General features: G+C 42.9%; 1 protein-coding gene across 7 annotated transcripts in view; it reads left to right on the forward strand.

The window, feature by feature from the left end:
* SLC20A2 (solute carrier family 20 member 2) overlaps positions 1 to 18,697 on the forward strand; it is a 59,207-nt gene that overhangs the window by 31,227 nt on the left and 9,283 nt on the right. For all 7 annotated transcript variants that reach the window (XR_011324485.1, XM_069782592.1, XM_069782601.1 and 4 more), the window contains exons 4-8: positions 775 to 860; positions 2,870 to 2,966; positions 4,963 to 5,079; positions 5,775 to 5,978; positions 7,391 to 7,979. Coding sequence is in view for 6 of the 7 variants with exons in the window: in XM_069782592.1 (XP_069638693.1) it covers positions 775 to 860; positions 2,870 to 2,966; positions 4,963 to 5,079; positions 5,775 to 5,978; positions 7,391 to 7,979 (1,093 nt within the window). In the remaining variant the exon portion in view is untranslated. The remainder of the gene's footprint in view (positions 1 to 774; positions 861 to 2,869; positions 2,967 to 4,962; positions 5,080 to 5,774; positions 5,979 to 7,390; positions 7,980 to 18,697) is intronic.

The raw sequence follows: 18,697 nt of genomic DNA on the forward strand, positions 1-18,697 counted from the left end.
GAGTTTTCATTATTATTGTTATGGAAGCCTTGTAACCCGAGTCACAGCCTAAACCCTGTATTAAAAGGATTTGATGCTGAAGGCAGGGAAATCCAATTGAGCTTAAGAGAAGCTGGAGCAATGTGGTTTTTTTTTAATTCTGTCAAAAGTAGAGGAGAGTTTGCAATGACAGCAGAATCAGTCTGTTAACTATGCCACAAATGATAAATCACTCTGGATGAGATTTCCAAAGCACTGCCCTAATCCAGTTTTATTGAAATCAGTGGGAGTTTTGCCACCTACTTCAGTAAAATCAGTCCTGGACACTTGCAAATCTGGCCTGCAAAAAATGTACATGCATTATTCATTACATTTGATGCTTCTGTGGCATTTTGGAAATCGAGACTTTTACCCTGTGAGCAGCATGGCATCCTGCTAGATGCAGTTGCTTTCCACTTGCTTGCAACATTCGTGGTCATGGTGATTAGGAAATTACAGGGCCTTCCTGGTCTGCTCTGCGTCAGACTACAAGAAACTTTCCTGATTAATTTGATTGCTAAACTTGCAGTATTATCGGGAAATGCTTTGGCTGATGTTTCTAATAGTGCCTAGCATTACTTTGACTTTCATGACTGTAAGTGGGCATCGAGTTGCACAGTTGTAAGTAAACATAGGGAACATTCATTCCACTTGTACACGAACTGTTTTAAATTTATTGCTCATTAACTACTTACTTAACTACTATGCAAGAATACTATTTGTTTCATGTTTCATTCTTTCTTTTCTTCGACACAGTTGCCTCTTGGTTTATTTCCCCACTGTTATCTGGTTTGATGTCTGGAGTTCTCTTTGTGCTGATTAGATTCTTCATTTTAAACAAGGTAAAGGAATCTCACTATTATAATGAGTGCTCATTATGAAGGCTGTGTTCTAATCTCCCATTTGAGTGCTGGCATGTCTAGAGTTGAAAGTTTGTGGCTTGTTTTTTGGACAGGAGACCAGTAATTTTTTAATAGCCCTTGGAACTGTACTTGCTCTTCGCAGTTCTGAAAGCTCAAAGTAATTTGACAAGTATTTGAGGCTTAGAAGGTGCTACATGATAATTAATATTGTATATTCTGTTTGATTAAAGGATTGTTTCTGTATTAGTACAAACTTGTTGGTATTGACTTAGCCTCACGATAGCCGTTCTGACTGTTAATTAAACAGAACAGTCCTTCCTTGGAGATACTCTAATTGGTATTTCATAGCTGTGAAATTTTAAGCTTTGGTTTTCTAGCACATCAGACATTAGAAGATGGGCATCTGCATATTTCCTAGATTCTCAAGAAATCTGAATCAATGCGTTTTAGTGACCTCAGTCAAAAGTGGCAGCTTTGAGGTAACATCACTCCATATATCTCCAGTGCGGAAGACGATTTGCCTGCCACCCAGCATGAACTGGAAACCAGAACACTTTTATCTGCTCTTTTCATTTCTCTCACACCATTCAACTTGCTAAAAATAAGGGACACTATATTAGCAGTTACACAGGGATCTTAAATAGACAAGGGATTAATTCTTTTGCTATAAATAATGCCACCTGTAACCTCAGCTTCATCATTCTTTATTTCTGATGTAAATAAATGTCAGCGATAAAAGCAGATGATAAATTCGGACTCAGCTTTGAATTTAAAATTACTCAAGTTGCATAAAGGACGAGGAAAAGTTCCTCTATTGCATTCAAAAGCTAACAACTTAAGAAATTAGTCATCAGAATCACATGAACTCTGATATAAAAGCCACATATTTCAGCATTCAAGAGGCAGGAAAAGTTCAAGCTGAGGAAATTGTCTTCTGACAGCCATCTGTGCGCTTCACAAAGTAGTAAGATCTGTAGAGCTTCTGGCGTAAGCAGGTAGCGACTTCCGCGGTGTGTGTGCATAGAAAAAGAGCAGCTTTTTAGCTTGCGAGTCTGTGGCCTGGTTGTAGGGGTTCATGCCCTTGTTGGGGGTGTCCGTGAACAGCTGGCCCTGCGGATACAGCCCGTGATGAATCACGCTTTGGGACTGGGGCACAGCGCAGGGCGGCCGCAGCCTTCTCTCGGCTCCCTTTTATAGCCCATGGCAGCAATAAACAAAACCACATTAGCCAGTCCTTAGCTTCGCCAGGCTCTTTGCAAACACGCGGAGCCCCTCAAAAGGCCAAAACAGTCTCCTCACAAAGGCTTTTTCCATGGCTCGCACGGTGCGTTTCCGCTGCGCCGTCAGCTGAGCTTTTCCTTGTGAGTGCCGAGGGCACGAGACCCCAGCAGGCAGCAGGCACAGCAGTGTGCTAAACATTGCACACTCCCTTTGTGTATGTTACCTGTTTAATACTGCCAGACACTTAATATTTCAGAGATTTCTGTTAGCTGGTGGAAAGCGCCAGGCTATGTCAGTCGAAACTGGGAGGTTAGGAATAAGGTTTTGCGATGGACGCGTTGCACTGATGCTTGTAGCCCTGCCCCAAAAATGTCAAAGCCCTGTCCTGCTCGGCTGTCCTTCAGTCTTGCTGACTGAAAGGGACTACCCATCTTGGAGACAAGATAGGCAAGAAGACACTGGCAGGAAGAAACCTGCCCCAGGGTCACCCAGCAGGTCTGCAGCCGACCTGAAAGTCCAACCTGCCTCCCTAGTTCCCATTAACAGTGTCAAGCTTCCCCAGAGTGCTGGTGCTTGCCAGGAGCAGCGTTGTGGACTTGGGTGTAATCAGGCATCAGGTCACCATCCTTTCCTCACCATCCACCCAAAAGCCCCACCTGCCTGACGCTGACTCAGGAGCACGTGTTTTCCTCATGGCGGTTCATGCTGACATTAATCTGGTGGAAAATCCAGCTAACGTTTCCTTTTTTTCCCTGATTCCTATGCAGGAAGACCCTGTGCCCAACGGTCTCCGCGCACTTCCAGTGTTTTATGCTGCTACCATAGCTATTAACGTGTTTTCCATCATGTACACGGGGGCACCAGGTGAGTGAGCCATCCGCAGCAGGAGGCACGGGAAGGAGGCTTCCTGCAGTGTATAAGGATGCTCTGCCAGTGTGCTGTCAGGTAGCTGTCGACACTGCGCGGTTATCTCCTACGTTAGGAGTTAACGAGGGCAAGAGTAAATCATACACCTCCCCACATTTGTGCATGTGTTTTTGTGACTCCCTCCTGATCACTCCGGTTAGTGGGGAAGAGCGCAGCTACAAAGAAAGTCCCCCTTTAGAGGAAGGGGGAGTATTGAGCTGCCAGCTTCAGCTTTGTAAATCTGAGCTCTCGAAGGTATTTCAGGTACGTGCATCAAGGAGGGAAGGTTCAAAGCGGGCGGTAAGAGCAGGTGTAGGCTGTTTGCTCTCAGTCTAATGCTATAGCTCTGTTGAAATTAGCAGAGTCACTGTTCTGGCAGATCTGGCATGGAGCCTATTAATTAAATTTACTTCTTTATTTCCCTTCAGTGATAAGAAGCCCCGAGCCTGTTTCTGCATTGAATGCATCTTCTTTCTTGGGTGCTGTGTTTTCATTGCAGCTCAGTAGAAGGAAATGATACATGTCATTGTCAGGACTTTATTTGTATTTTTGAATAGTTGTATATTTTATGTGCATGTATATGTTTGTGTTTATTTATATTTGTGTTTATATTGAACTTATATTTATGTTTGTATATTTAGATTCACACATTTGTGTTTATATGTTTGCATTTATATATTTATATTTAACTTTACTTAAGCAGTGTATATGCAAACACGCATTTGCAGCAAAAGAGTTCAGAAAAAAGATGTTCAATGCTCTCGACTACTTTATTGAAGACTGTGGTCATTAAAAGTTATCTTTAGATTAGATTATTGCCCCAGAGCCATGAACGAACAGGCAAGTGAAGAGACACTCCTGAACATGCCCCTGAATTAGGAAAGCAGGCTTAGAAAGTGACCTTTTTTGAATATAAATTTGTTTTCTCTAAAACCTGACGCACCAGATGTACTAGTGGTAGACTCTACTTCATAGCATAGCATTACTAAAAATTAATAAAAAGCTTGAGAAGTTCCCAATTTGAGGGTAACATAACTCAGCTATTCCTTATTCTTAAGTCTAACTGGCGACATATCCAAGATGTTTCACAGTAAGTCAGCTGTATAACCAACATTTCCTCATTAGTTGTACTGCAGAAGTAGGTCAGGCACTCTGCAGTGACTCATTAAGCAAAATAAATGAAATAAGAATCTTAATGTGCCTTCTGTTTCAGCTTAGCAGTTTCTAAAGTGTGTGAATAAAAAGATGTGACTCTGTTTTTGATGCTAAGGAAATACATATTTACTCTCCAAGGCCTCTGTCTTGGCAACATTTACTTACAGGGATGAATTAATCACGTAGGTTTCAAGATAGGTGTGCATACATGGGTTTGAAAGATCAGAGTCCAAGCTCTTTCTTCATTAAGGGTCTGGTCACTTAATTGAACAAGCGCAAGGAGCTCTTTTGGGGGGATACTTACGGGAACACAAGTTATTGATGTGGTTGTGCATTGCAGGACTGAAACCTCAGCTCTCAAGTGCTACATTAAGCTATTATCATAAGCAAATAATGGCTTAGATCAAGTAAGCATCAGGCTTTATTGACCAGAGCAAAGGTCAGGTAAATACTTACCCTAATGGGCAACATGGTTTAACATGCATTAGTGCATAAAACCACTGCAAACTTGTTTTAGCAGCCCTGATGTGGGACTTTTACCCCTGACTTCTTTGGAAATAAGGTCACAGTGGGGTAACAGAGAATTGGAAGACTAAACCTGCAAATGTTTGCATGTCAACTGGACCTTTAAATACTGCATGAACTGATATATATGTTAAAAATTATTGGCTCATTCATGTTGGTTTTGAATACATTGTGAGCACAGGCTTTTCTGCAACAGACTGCTCTTCCACTGCCTGAGATAACTAAGTCATGTTAATTTACAGTTTGCTTAGGTTTTATTTCTTTGTCTTCACAGTATTGGGACTGGTACTGCCAATGTGGGCCATTGCTCTAATATCAGTTGGTGTATCCTTAGTATTTGCCATCTTAGTCTGGATTTGTGTGTGCCCCTGGATGAAGAGAAAAATAGAAAGTAAGTAGTTGCTTGATGGAATGTGGGTGATGTAAAATCATGGAAAATTTCATTTCAGAGCTGGAGGCTTGAAAGGTCACCTAGTCCAGTCCCCACCCACAGGCAGGATGTGCCTAAACTATTCCTCATGTATTTGTGTAACCTGCTCTTAAAAACCTGCAATGGTAGAAATTCAAAACCTTGTTAGGCAATCCACTGCAGTGCTCACTTCTTCTAGAGTCCAGAGGAAACAGGAAAATAAATTCTGGAATATAATCTGCTTTATATTTTATTAAGGAAACATTAAAGAGGAAAAATCTGGCAGAATGATTAAGTGACTTCTTTAACTTTACAGTAAGTTGGACTGATCACAGCTTTTAGGCTTTACAGTGTTTTGCTTGTTTGCTTTGCTACTCTCAACAAATGCAGTGTTTAAAATGCAGAGAAAAGTTTCAGAGTTCATTAATAAATGAGCAACTCGGCATTTTACTTCAGTTACCTAGTTCGGTGAATTTTGTAGGAAGAAACAAAGATGTTGTAGAATTTTCTCAGATGAATTTAGTAAAGATAAGTGTTACAAATAAATAAAGAATGTGTATGAAATGGAGCCAGGTTATTGTATCCATGTTGATCTATGCCGTTGATGCAAACAGTGGAAACATAAGCAGCAAGACGGATAGGCTGGGTTTAAAATTACAGTACTGTTATTTCCTTAGGCCGGTTAAAGAAAGATGCTGCACTGTCAAGGATATCAGATGAAAGTCTTGATAAAATTCAAGATGAAGAAACACCAGTCTTTAAAGAGCTTCCCGGTGCCAAAGCATCTGACGAGAGCACTATTCCCCTTACTGGCTCAGTAACAGAAGCTGCTGGGGCATCAGATACTATTGCAAATGGAAACCATCCACGTGTACCGTATGGTAAGAAAGTAAGACAAAACAGAGGGTTTATCTTCTCCCTGTTTCGGTAGGGTTTCTTGAGAGCAAGTAGGTCTCTGTTGTAAATGGTAAGTTAACGTTTGGGACTTCCAGCTCTAATCCCTCTTCAGCACTTGTTGGGAAAGATGCTCATTACAAGTGACATTTTCTAGAGAGGACTTAAAAACAATTACATTTTGTATGACTGTATTTCAGTTTTAGAAACAGCTGAAAACAAAAATTACTTTCTTTTCTGCTTTACTTTGTATCCTTAATGTATCCTCCATCCTTTAAAGCAGTGGAAAAATACAGAGAACACAAATTGCTGATGTATGAAGGTTAAATTCAGCATAAAGATGATTAGCATACTACCACAGGAGATGAAAAGATTTGGGCTTTAGTTGACAAACGTATGATCCTTTTGGAGCGTGTCCACTAGAAAAATCTCACACATTGTTTTCTGAACATATATTTATAAGTAGGCTTGTGTGCATAAAGCTCTTTTTGTTCTTCCATGTGGTGGGATCGCACCCCCCCTACTTAGCAGTCTGCTGACTTTCATATCACTTTGCTAACATCTACACAGCCCTGTAATTTGGTTAATAAATGCCTAATATATTCAACTGATTCTTACAAAATCAGATAAGTCATCATATGAAGCCCTTTGAGTGTGTGCTTCCAGTTTAAAAATAGCTAAAACCAATTCTGAATGTTGCACAGTGGAAATCTGGGAAGTCAGGAAATGAAAAAGATAGTTTCTTCAGAAATATTGCCTTAGCTGTGACATGTGTCCTACAGCGTACGCTAATGTTAAATGTATACAGTGGGAATAACTATCATCTTGTTCATAGAAATAAGATATACAAAATGGTGGAATAGCTGAGGAAATATTTCTGTAGAACATGAACTTTTTTGCTTTCTGTTTTTTTAATTATTTTTAGAATTTGTGTAAATGTCTTTTAAACATAGGTGCTTTTGAAAGGTGACCTCATATTCAATATGAAATTACAGTAAATCACCTTTCCTGAAATCCTTATCTATTAATGTAGACAAAGCCTCAGAAAAAGTAGAGCTTATTTTACAAGAAAGGAATTTTATAGAAATTACTTTTTCAAAGAACCTGAGGATTTAACCTTCAAGTATTACCTTTGAGTAGCCAATCCCAAGTGACTTGCTGCACGTCATACAGCGTGTCTGGGGAAGACCCAACGCTGGAACAAAGCTCTCTTTGCACAGAAGATGAGAGAGTTTATTTTGCGGTGAATCTTGGCTTATTCACTGCGTATGTTGCAAATTGATCTTCTTTGTCCTGTAGTCCTGGATTACTGCCGTTTTATTGTCTCATGAAGTGCAAGGGAGGGGGCTTCTGTAGTACATTTCATAGAAATAAAAACTCTAAATCTCTGCCGTTTTAGGAAGAGCATTTTCGATGACGCACACCTCGGTGAAATCACCTGTTTCCAATGGCACCTTCAGCTTCGATGGCCAGATGAGGAGCGATGGCCATGTTTATCACACTGTGCACAAGGACTCAGGTTTATACAAAGACTTGCTCCACAAAATACACCTGGACAGGGCCACCGATGAGAGGCCCGCTCAAGAAAACAACTACAAACTGTTACGACGCAACAACAGCTATACTTGTTATACAGCTGCTATTTGTGGCATGCCCGTGCATTCCTCCTTTAAGGCAGCAGATACGTCAACTCCGGAGGACAGTGAGAAGTTAGTGGGAGACACTGTTTCCTACTCCAAGAAGCGAGTTCGCTACGACAGCTACTCCAGCTATTGCAATGCAGTGGCCGAGGCAGAGATTGAGGCGGAGGAAGGTGGGGTGGAAATGAAGTTGGCTTCTGAACTCGCAGATCCTAACCGGCCCCCAGTTGATCCCGTGGAAGAGGATAAGGAAGAGAAAGACACATCTCAGGTCCATCTACTTTTCCACTTCCTCCAGATCTTAACAGCCTGCTTTGGATCCTTTGCCCATGGAGGTAATGATGTCAGGTAAGAGGATGAGATCTCACAAACCAGCAGTTTTACCGTTTAAGTGCTTGGAGCAAGGTTTGCCATCTTAGCTGGTCAGAAAGCATATTCATTTCTGCAGGCGGATGATCATCAGGGCTGTGTTTTGCAAACCTTGTGACACTGATGTCCCTGGTGCATTCCAGGAGTTGGGCTGCTCAGTCTATGGTTTATTTTCTTCTCAATGGTAACATCTTTTTTATTCGTTGCTAATTGTGTGGTAATTAGTTTAATTCAGGTTTAATTTTGGCAAGCTTTGAGGCATTGAGACTCCCCCTAGCATGCCAACCACTGTAAAAGCAAACAGGACAATCCCAGCTCGACAGAGTTCGCAGCCTATTTTAAGTGCAAGATTGGAGACCATCAACAAATGAGAGGTTTAGACTATTTTTGTCATTAGATGAATTTCATCTCTTGTCACCACTGCAAAAAGAGGTGTGTGAAGAATGTCTTCATTTTGATTGCTGCAGCCCTTATAGACTTCCCTTTGCTGAATCTTTTGCTTGTAGTTCTCCAGGGGTCTAGGACCGTGTGAGGCAGTGTATCACTAAGTAGCCCAGAAAATCTAACAAGCCTTAACATCAAAGTCCTACTGAATTTCATAAACTGCACATACAACTTCTCCAGCTGCCACAGTTCTCTTACCAAAACAAAGGGAGCTACTCCCAAGGACGCCTGGGCACTTTCCTGTGCCCCATGTGGAGAGGGGACATGGGCTATGGCTAGTGCTCATTTAAGAAGCTTCCCATCTCCCAGCATCATTCCAGTACACAGTACTCCCTGTCAGGAGTTTTATCCAGAGCCGCTATCACCGTTGAGTTGCTCCTTGACTTTGGAAGAAGCCAGCAAGTTCATCCTTCAGTCATTTGACTTAAGCATGTCTGTCCTTAAATCCTGTGGCATTAACATAATTTCCCAGGAATAAAGGAAAAGGATCATCCTCCAGGAGTCTTTCTGTCATGTTCGTATTGACTCAGACAGCTGACGATATCTTGATCTCAGAAATGTTTATCTGCACTTCTTTGCCCTTTGTCATCCGGTCAGACGCCCACGAAATAGTGTCTCTTCACTTACTTATTTGCCAACCTCTTTCCCTTTGAAGGCTCTTTTATTCCACAAAGTACAAGACTTTTGACTGACAGACATAGGATGTAGGCTCAGGATGGAGCAATTTATACCTTCCTTGTCTGCACTCACATTGCTCATCTGCTTGTAACATTGCTTCACCTGCAGGGCCCTATTGCACCTCGCCATCTTGGGGGCATGTAGCTGAAGGGCAGTTTGGGTATTTTTGCTCTGGCCCTGGGAACATTGCATATTTTTCCATTAGGATTTGGCTGGGCTGCCTCTTCCCTAGGCCTGGAGCCTTGGTATTTAGTAGGTGCTCTTTCCTGTATCGTGATAAGGTCCCCTGAGAAATCCACACAGAAGCTGCTTGTCGAAGCAGCGGTCCTTATTTGGGTGGTAGCTGAGGCCATACTGAGTCCCCTTCCTGCTGAACCCTCGCCTTGTTAGCCGTGCCCTGCTGGTGTCGGTTTCAGCATTTGCAGTGGGGCTTTGCAGCGTTCATAACTTTCATAGTGCTCCTTAGGCATCTGGGCAAATGCTGTCCCACTCAGCAAGGAGAACAGTTACTGCTTCTTGTTCTTGTCAGCCACCCAATTTAACTCACAGCTCATCTCGAAAAGACTTACTAACATGCCTCTTTCCTCCCCACCCACCCAGCGTCCTGGGAATTTGGAACAGGCCTTTCTGAAGACCTGCCTTGTCCTCGCTCTTGTTATTACTCCCTTCATATCCACGGGGATCTGGTTCCGGGAAGGAGTCGAGGATCCCCTCATCCTCTGGGTCAGAGGACAGCGATGCAACTTTCTTTCCTCTCGGATGGTTTCTGTTGATCAGGACCTGTGCTCTGAGCACACTGGGCAAGAGCAAAGACCCATGGAGGCCAGTACCCGTGCTCTGCAATTGGCCAGCAGCGAGTGCTGAGGGGAACATACGCATAAGGACAAACACTGCTGATAATTTCTTGTAATGTACCCTGGGAAATACCATTGCAGAAAGTTCTTAGCCTACCCCAGTAGGTGCCCCTGCTCCTTTATTCCCTGTAGGTGATGTCTATACATACTCCTCAAGGACTCACATGTTTATGCAAGCATCACTTGCCTTTTCTGTAGGAGGCAAGGATAGTAGAGTTTGTTAGAAAGTGATCTGTAAGGATGCAGTCAGTTCAGAAATCAAATTTGGTGTTGATAGGAGCTGGACAGGATGAAGGACAAGGTTTGGACTCTGTGCAGTATGCTTTATTGCATCTCACAGCCTAATTCCTCCAGATTTCTGCATTTGGACTGGCTTGTTGCCTTGGAAATATCCCTTCCTGAAAATTCATATTTTTTGGTGTTTTGCAGATCTGTACTTCTGTCAGTGATCCTACCAAATTTGCCAGCAAGCATGCATTTTTATTAAATGCTGTTTATTCCAAAATCTCTTCTTAAGCTGAATTCATGTAATTGCAAAACTAAAGAGCAGGTTACCTTCATTTTGTCAAAGCTGGTAGAAATGCAAGAAGATGGTCATGGGTGTAGAGTTGTATAGGAACCCATACTTGCAATTGTTCTGAGTTCCAGCTAAGCAACAAGTGTTAAAGACCCCTTTGTATGCCAAAAAGGTTGAGTAGATAAAACACTCTGGGAATGCAGGTATCTATCCTGTGGATTGTGTAGCAGAGACATTTTGCCAGTCTTTGTCTAGCAGAGCAGAAGACTTCTTACTGGGCTCTTGGCTCCTCCACATGTCACATAAAGATCTGCAGAGCTTGAAAGGCAGTGTGTTGTTTTAAAAATAATGCAGTAGAACCTAGCTAGTAGCATGGCCTTCTGTCCACATTTCTGTAGGAAAGCAAGCCTTGGCAATCCATCTTCCACTGAAGGCTGCTATCTTTTCATCTCCCTCCTTCCTTCACTTTCCTTCTGCTCATATTTAGGTGTTGCTGTCAAGCTGCTTCTCTAATTTTTTTTTCTCAGCCTTGAATCATGTCATTAAAATCCTGCTTTCCTCTACATTTGGTTTTAAGCACCTCACTCATATATTTAGGGAAGCACCTCTGTTGTCTACATCTTTTTGTTTGGGCTTGTCTCCTACATTTTCCTTCCCCATCCTGGAACTCACTCTGGTCCCATGTTTTCTGTTTATTTTCCATCAGGCTCTTTGCTGGTATTTCTTGAAGGGACAGGAGCAGATAAAATGAGCAAAGAGAGAAAAAATAAAAGCTAATGTAAAAATTAAAAACTGCAGGTAGTTAAATGATTGACCTGTTTTAGAGCATATTTAAGCATGAGGCATACAGTACAGACTGAACCATGGTGCACCTCAGAAATGCTTTATGGAGCTGTCGTGGTTTAACCCCAGCCAGCAACTAAGCACCACGCAGCCGCTCACTCACTCCCCCCCCATCCAGTGGGATGGGGGAGAAAATCGGGAAAAGAAATAAAACTCGTGGGTTGAGATAAGAACAGTTTAATAGAACAGAAAAGAAGAAACTAATAATGATAATGATAACACTAATAAAATGCCAACAGTAGTAATAAAAGGATTGGAATGTACAAATGATGCGCAGGGCAATTGCTCACCACCCGCCGACCAACACCCAGCCAGTCCCCGAGCAGCGAATCCCTGCCCCCCCACTTCCCAGTTCCTAAACTAGATGGGACGTCCCATGGTATGGAATACACTGTTGGCCAGTTTGGGTCAGGTGCCCTGGCTGGGCATGAGAAGCTGAAAAATCCTTGACTCTAGTCTAAACACTACTGAGCAACAACTGAAAACATCAGTGTTATCAACATTCTTCACATACTGAACTCAAAACACAGCACTGTACCAGCTACTAGGAAGACAGTTAACTCTATCCCAGCCGAAACCAGAAGTGCTCCATATAGTTTGGATTGCTTTTAAGTGGGCAAAAAGTCATATGGAGACCTCCCTTGTTTCTTTGTCCAGGCTTTTCCCCTGGACCTAGAAGAGTTAAATCAGTATTTTTGCCTTCGACTGCAGAACTAACTCATAATAAGGGTAGCTAGACCCCAGTGTCTTCCAAGAGGATGCTTTTTAGCATCGTAAGGATACCAGCCATCTTTGCTGTACGAGCTGATGTTTGTAGCAGTCAGGGCTTGTGTTTAGGCTGACATCAGCAGGGATCCTGGCCAGGGCAGTTGTGCGTTAAAAGAATCAGGGAGTCATGGTAACTCCTTATTCGGGTGACTCTTTTGTTCAGACCATCCCCTCCTGCCCCCCTGCTGCAGAGCTTATATGCGCTGCTGTGTCAAGGATGCTGGAGCCCTTCCAGGGCTGGGACTAACTGAGCCGGGCCGAGAGCCTTGTGACACCATCGTGCACATGGGCTGAATGAAATCTAAAGAATTTAAAATCCTGACTAAATATGTTGGGACAGAACTGCTGAAAAAAATGTTGTTGTTGAACTTAATTAGTGGCGCAAAGTGAGCAGGTCTCACTGGCTCAGCACCCAAGCACAAAGGGAGCACGTCAGGTCATTGCAAGGGCAACGGGAGAATAAAAAGGGCAGGACGGAAAAAAAGACCTGGGCCAGGAGCGTGACACAAGGAGAACTGCCAGCTTCCTAAATGCTTGTTCAGAGCCAGCTTTCCAGAGGGGCCAGGAGGGTGGGCTTTGTTGGTTGGTGGGGATTATATGCACCTATGGTTGAGTTGGACTCAGCTTATTTTCTGAAAGTGTAGGTTGGTTCAGCAAGAATCATGATTATCTGGAGCTCAGCGCTGCAACCACAACAGCTTACCTGCGTAAATGCAGGTAGCAGGAGAGTTGCTGAAGCTGTAGGGTTTATGGTGCATTTCAAAGTCTGGAAGCATGTCTGAATTAACTAGTTCTCGAAAATGAAGGCATTTGGGCAGGCTGTTTTGGAAATGGCTAGAGAGGACTGCTAACCCCATAGCTATCTCCTATGCTTAGCACAGTGGTGGCTGTGGCTGCTTTGCTACTGGGTTGGGAACGAGAAAGCTATGAGCAAATGGTGCGTTGGCCCTGCAGCCCACTCGAGCAAACGGGAGGATGCGTTTGTTGACTCAAGCAACCTCTGGAGCTCGTTATTCCTTGAATTCTTGCAGTCAAAGCGGGATGACCCATGGAAAGATGCTGTAGGTCAACGTGAGGTTTGCTGATTAAAATCTGCTGTTATGCTGTGAAAAAAGGCTGAGCCTTGTGCTCCTACACACCTGTCTGTGCATGTGTTTAGTCTTTTCTCGTACAGATTCCTTCACCTATAAATGGGTAGCCTCTTCTGTCCCTTCCTACCCCCACCCCACCTCAGGCCATCATTCCTGCTGTCACAGGAGAAACCCCAGGGATGACAAGAGCTACATGCCCTGGCTTGTGTGAGCATGCATCTACCCTGGGTTCATGGGTTCTAGCCATGGAGGAAGGTGGTTTATTATCATGACGGTGGCAGGAGCTGTAATGCTCCAGCTGAACAGGGTGACCACAGACTATGCTGCCCGCCTGTGTCTGTGTGTGCCAAGGTGCAGGTGGTACCGAGGTTTAGCTGGTACATGCTGTAGGGAGGAGAAACCTGCTTGCAGATGTTTCACGGTTGTGCAGGGAATCTCTGTTTTGCTGAGTTCCTGCTGTGTAAGTTGTTTGAACGTGGCTGCTCTAATTAAATTTCACGTGGAGGACTTCAGGACTACCCTTGCATATTCGTACTTGGATACTATAGGTAAAAAGGATCATTTGTGTTAGAGTCTGCAAGTAATGCTATATAGATTTATGGCACAAGCTTGACAAAGAATGGCTCTCTCCGTTATCCAAATGATATAGGCTACATTACCAAAGACAGGATTTAAAACTATTTCAGAGCTATAGTAAAAATGCTTAGTATTTTTTTATGTATTTCTACACATTCTCTCAGTGGTTTTAGGGAAATAGAACTGCTACCAGATAGGGAATTCATTGTTAAGCAAAGCAATGCAAGTGAAACTAGGAAATACCTGTTTACCCAAAATACAGGGAGAGGAAACTTCTTTCACCTCCTTACAGACTGGAGTTTTAAGTCAGAGGACACAAACAGCAGTGGGACTCACCTTTTCCCCTCTTCCTAAAGTAAATGCAATGGGATTAAAGGAGAGAAGGGCCAGAACATTGCCAGTATCTCACTGCACACAGAGAGCTTAGTGGGATTCAGTTTCCTGGCTAAATAAGGAGTCTGAAAGAGCTATAATAAGGCTGGATTACAAAATTAGTATTTCTTATTCCCTCCCTGAGAGCTGCAGTCAAGATCACTTAGAATATTTAGGAAGCTAATCTGTCCATTATGATTACTGAGAGCAGCCTGAAATCTGATTTCTTCCCTTTTTAATAGCAGTCCATCCTGAAAGTGCAGCCCATGTCCTGAGTAGATATGAATCTTCACTTGTGTCCTTAATTGTGCAGGTACGTGGCATCTTTTTTGTGCCATGCAGGCAAGCCAAAGAAGAGCAGCAAGAAACAGCGGGCTCCAGTGGGCACGGGAATACCTCCCCATCCTGCTGTGAGCAGGGCCCGTGACTGGACTTGCTGGGGGAAGGCTGATGCTGGTGGGCGAGAGGGGAGGGTGGACCCAACCCTCCAGGGTCCAGGGATTTGGGGTTTCAGGGCCAGCATTTACAGCACGCAGTGATGAGCTGCAGGAAGAAATACGTAGCCTTCCTGACTCATTAATGCACCCAAAGTTTGCACTTCACAGGGCACAGCTGTGACACACTTTTATTGTGCTATGGTATACGCACTATTTCAAAACTGTCCGATTACTGGAACTAGGATAAAACTCTTTGGATAATCTGAGATCTCTGGAGATTAGCACATAGTTTTTTTCCTGTTCGTACATACAGGCATATCTTTCTTGCGCCCTTACTCAGCTGGGTAATGTGTCCAGGCATAACTGCAGCATATGCAGAAATATCATCCCACTTATTTTCCCAGTGGAAAGTTCATTTGTGAAATCCTGGTTTGGGAAATAGTCAAATGACTGGGGATTTTGTAATTATATTTGTAATATTGGAAGCCTAATATAGCTTTCTCAGACGACTATTTTGCTCGTCATTCAGTTTTAATCAGTGATAATTCTTTCACTCAACTAGAAGAAGTGGCTAAAACACAATCTGCTTTTTCAGGTAGCAGAGAATCAAGGCATGGTCATCAGGTAGTCTGTAGATCATGGATTATAACACAAAGCTTATTCAGAGCATAGCATTCAAATACAGTTAAATTTTCTTTTTGAGCAACTCACTACTCCCCTCAAATAAGAAGTAGCGAGGTAATAGCAATGTTGCTAGTTCATAAAATATTATGACAATGATGGGATTTGGTGATAGAGCATTCAGCTGATGGCATCCTTCCATGAATGAAAAAGACACTTAAGTTTTACTAAAAAAAAAAAAAAAAAAGGTTGTAGTCCTTGTTCCTCCAGAGAAAGGTCTGGACTTGTGACCCAAAGGTACCTAAAAATCTCTGCTCGTGTGTGTGTGTGCATGGGAAACTGTAATTTCTAAGCCTGTCTCATGATAGCTGAATGTGGGGATTTTTTTTGCCAGTAATACTATCTGTCTCACAGGGGAGAGGAGAAGCCAACTCTATTTATAGTTCAGATTCACTGTCAAATGCTATCTTTCAGAACAGCTTTATAAATGGTGCAGGACAGATTCTCAGCTGGCACAAGTGAGCAGAAAAAGAGAACTTGTGCCAATTCACGTTAGTTGAGAGCGCTAGCGAACTCATCATGAGGGTCAGACAGCACTTCAGAAACATTCAGCAGCACTTCGCTGAACCGCCGTGACATGTGTCTGCAAGTACGAGCATTACTGTAGATGGCATTTAATCCTGTGTTGTACCTCTAGGGAAGGCAGACAGCCCCTACACACCACCTCTGCTGCAAAGCCCTGTGCCCTGTGAGTAACCAGGGCTGGCGGAGCCCAGCAGAGATGGTGAAAAATACTGAACATGGAGAATACACTTCATAAGAGGTAGACCCAGGAGTTAGGCTTCTTATGCCGTAACGTTTTATAAATTCATCCCCAAATGAACTCGTAGTGGCCATCCTCTTGTGCTCAGTGGAAAAATGAGTATTAGGTATACAGCACTAAAGTAATACAGCAGGAGTAGCTTATCTTGGCTTTTAAACCCAATAGCTAAATAATACGGTAACATCCTCAAAAGCCCTTCAGTTACATAGGAACCTAATGGCAGTTTACACACAGATAGATGCAGATAGGGGTTCGGACCCCCTGAGTGACCATCTCAGGCTGTTTTCTTCTCCCTCTAAACTACCACGAATAAGACTTGGAGCTCCAGCACAAAGGAGAGTTAGTTAAGGCAAGTAAAAGAGCTGTGTGGGAGAGTAAGAGAAAATCACTTCTTGAAAATAGATGTGTGAAATGAGTCTTAGCCAAACGCATGGAAGATTTGAGGTCTGCTTTTCTGCTAGTCATGTCTTGAGTCAAATGAGATAGAACCGGTGGGACATACTGTGGAAGCCACATCCCAGTCTAGCCAGTGTCCTTATGGTTCATCCACTTAGTCACTCAGCTGTAGGAGACATCTGTAAACCGCAAACAGTCTCAAAGCAGTCTCTTATCTAACGATGCCTTTTTTTTTTGATGTGTTGTTTCTCTCTTACTCTTCTATTGGGACTGGTTGTCTTCTACTGATGAGCTCTTCCTAGTCCCAGGTATGGTTGATTGCATGTGCTTATGATAATGTCTCAAAGCTGACGTATGCAGTACCAAGATCCTAGTCTTTGTAGTTTCTGAGTCAGATGCATTCCCTGTGAGCTTTTGGCAGTTTTGTGGTGGGACAGGCCTAACAGCTCCTTCTAGAGCTGTTCTCCATTGGCATAGGAAGTGTTGATACCACAAGCCCCTGGGCCTGGACCTACTGAACAAATCCAGAAGCCGAAGGAGCCCTCCGAAGAGCCGTGACGCTGGTAGATCACAGCCACCGGCTGCACACCACTGCCAGTTTGCTGATATTGAGGCTGGGAGGTGCCGTTGTCTCTAGGAGCAGAACGTTTAAGTCACATTGAACATTATTTACAGGGAGAGGAGAAATGTCTCTCTGGTATAGATAACCAGCGGTGCAGATACCCACAAAGGAAAATGCAGTTAATTACCTTTTAGCCTTTCCAAGCATATATGGATCCAGTATTCCTCCGCTTTCTTTTCCTACAGGGAAGGTATCAGAAGTGCTGCCCCTGTGGGCATCAGTGTCGTCTCTTCTAATCTGTTGGGCAGCATCAGCCACTCGGATCCTCTGAGGCTGAGCATAAGTCAGCAGAGTTTTGCCTTGCCTTCCGTTGCCACAAATAAGAAAATAACCTTTTCTTCAAGGATTAAGCTTAGTTGATTCACAGAGCTGTAGCATTTGCAAATAATTAAAACTGGATTTTGATACAAAAGAGCATAGTTTGCTGCTGTAGTTTTTGAAGCCTTTTTTGTCTTCCCATTTACATTAAGACTGACAAATATCCATCCATAATCTCTTTAGAACAGTCAGGAAGTGCCTGGGCTTGCTCCAAATGTACCTGTTATTTTAACAGGGAGGTTGTCCCCATGTCATACAGCACTATAAGGGGTGATCAGTTTTCCCTTTATTCATATGATCAATGTTTTAGTTGCCTTTATCCATCCTTCTGCATCCATCAGTTGAAGGTACAGTGAACTACCTTTCTTTTGCTATGCACAATAAGGCATTTAAATGTGCAAGTAATTTAATCCACACCTGAAAACACTGGCAAAGAAGTTGCGGGTCAACTTAAAAATATTAGAAATGCTTCAATCAAGAGTCTCTTCTTCCTTGAAGTTAAAGTAATTCTTGCATTTAGGCATTAAGGACTTTTCAAATACCATCCTTTCACTCACACAAAAACTCAACAAATCAAATGCATACTCAGGCACAGTATCAGACCAGAATTTTAAAGTACTTTTGCTAGTGGAAATCACTCTTTATTTAAAGTGTATTTAGTTCTTCATCGTACTACCCATTGCCTTCAAACCCACTGGATTTTATTATCCATATTAGCTCACTAATATATTTCCAGAATACTTCTCAAAAAATGTAAGAATTGTTCATTCCTTTTTATATCAAAGAGCATTTTAAAGTATTTTCATTTGCCCCGCAGCTTGAATGTTATGTGTGTTTAAAATTCCTTCCTAGTTACTTTGCTCCAGGACTGCTTCTTAGGGTTCAAAGTTCAATTTCTCAAGGACCAGAAGAAAGAAGGAGGGTCTCATGTTGTTTAGATACGCCGAGTTTGCAATGCTGAGGACCGTTGTCTCTTGGCAATTAGTGCTCAGCCCCTAGTACCTTGTATCTGGTAAAGATGGGATTCAAGTAAATTATTAACTGTTGGTTATGGTGGCTTGGTTTGCACAATATTTGACATTAAAACTGGCCCTTACTCCATCTGTGTGCTTTGGAACGAGACCAGGAACTAAATTTAGCCGGTCCTGGCTGCAGGGCGAGCATAGCTGTCGGTCCTGCCTGCAGCGGTTGCCGCAACCTGCTCTCCTTATCGGTTTACAAAGAGGGGAGCTTCCTGTTGGTTTTCAGACTTTTTGAATGACACTGGACAGGTTTGCTCTGCTCTTCTCATGAATATTCAGACATAAGTGCAGCGCTGCCTCGCTTCTTACGCTTTT

This window comes from Haliaeetus albicilla, chromosome 1, assembly GCF_947461875.1.
Source record: "Haliaeetus albicilla chromosome 1, bHalAlb1.1, whole genome shotgun sequence".
NCBI lineage: Eukaryota > Metazoa > Chordata > Aves > Accipitriformes > Accipitridae > Haliaeetus > Haliaeetus albicilla.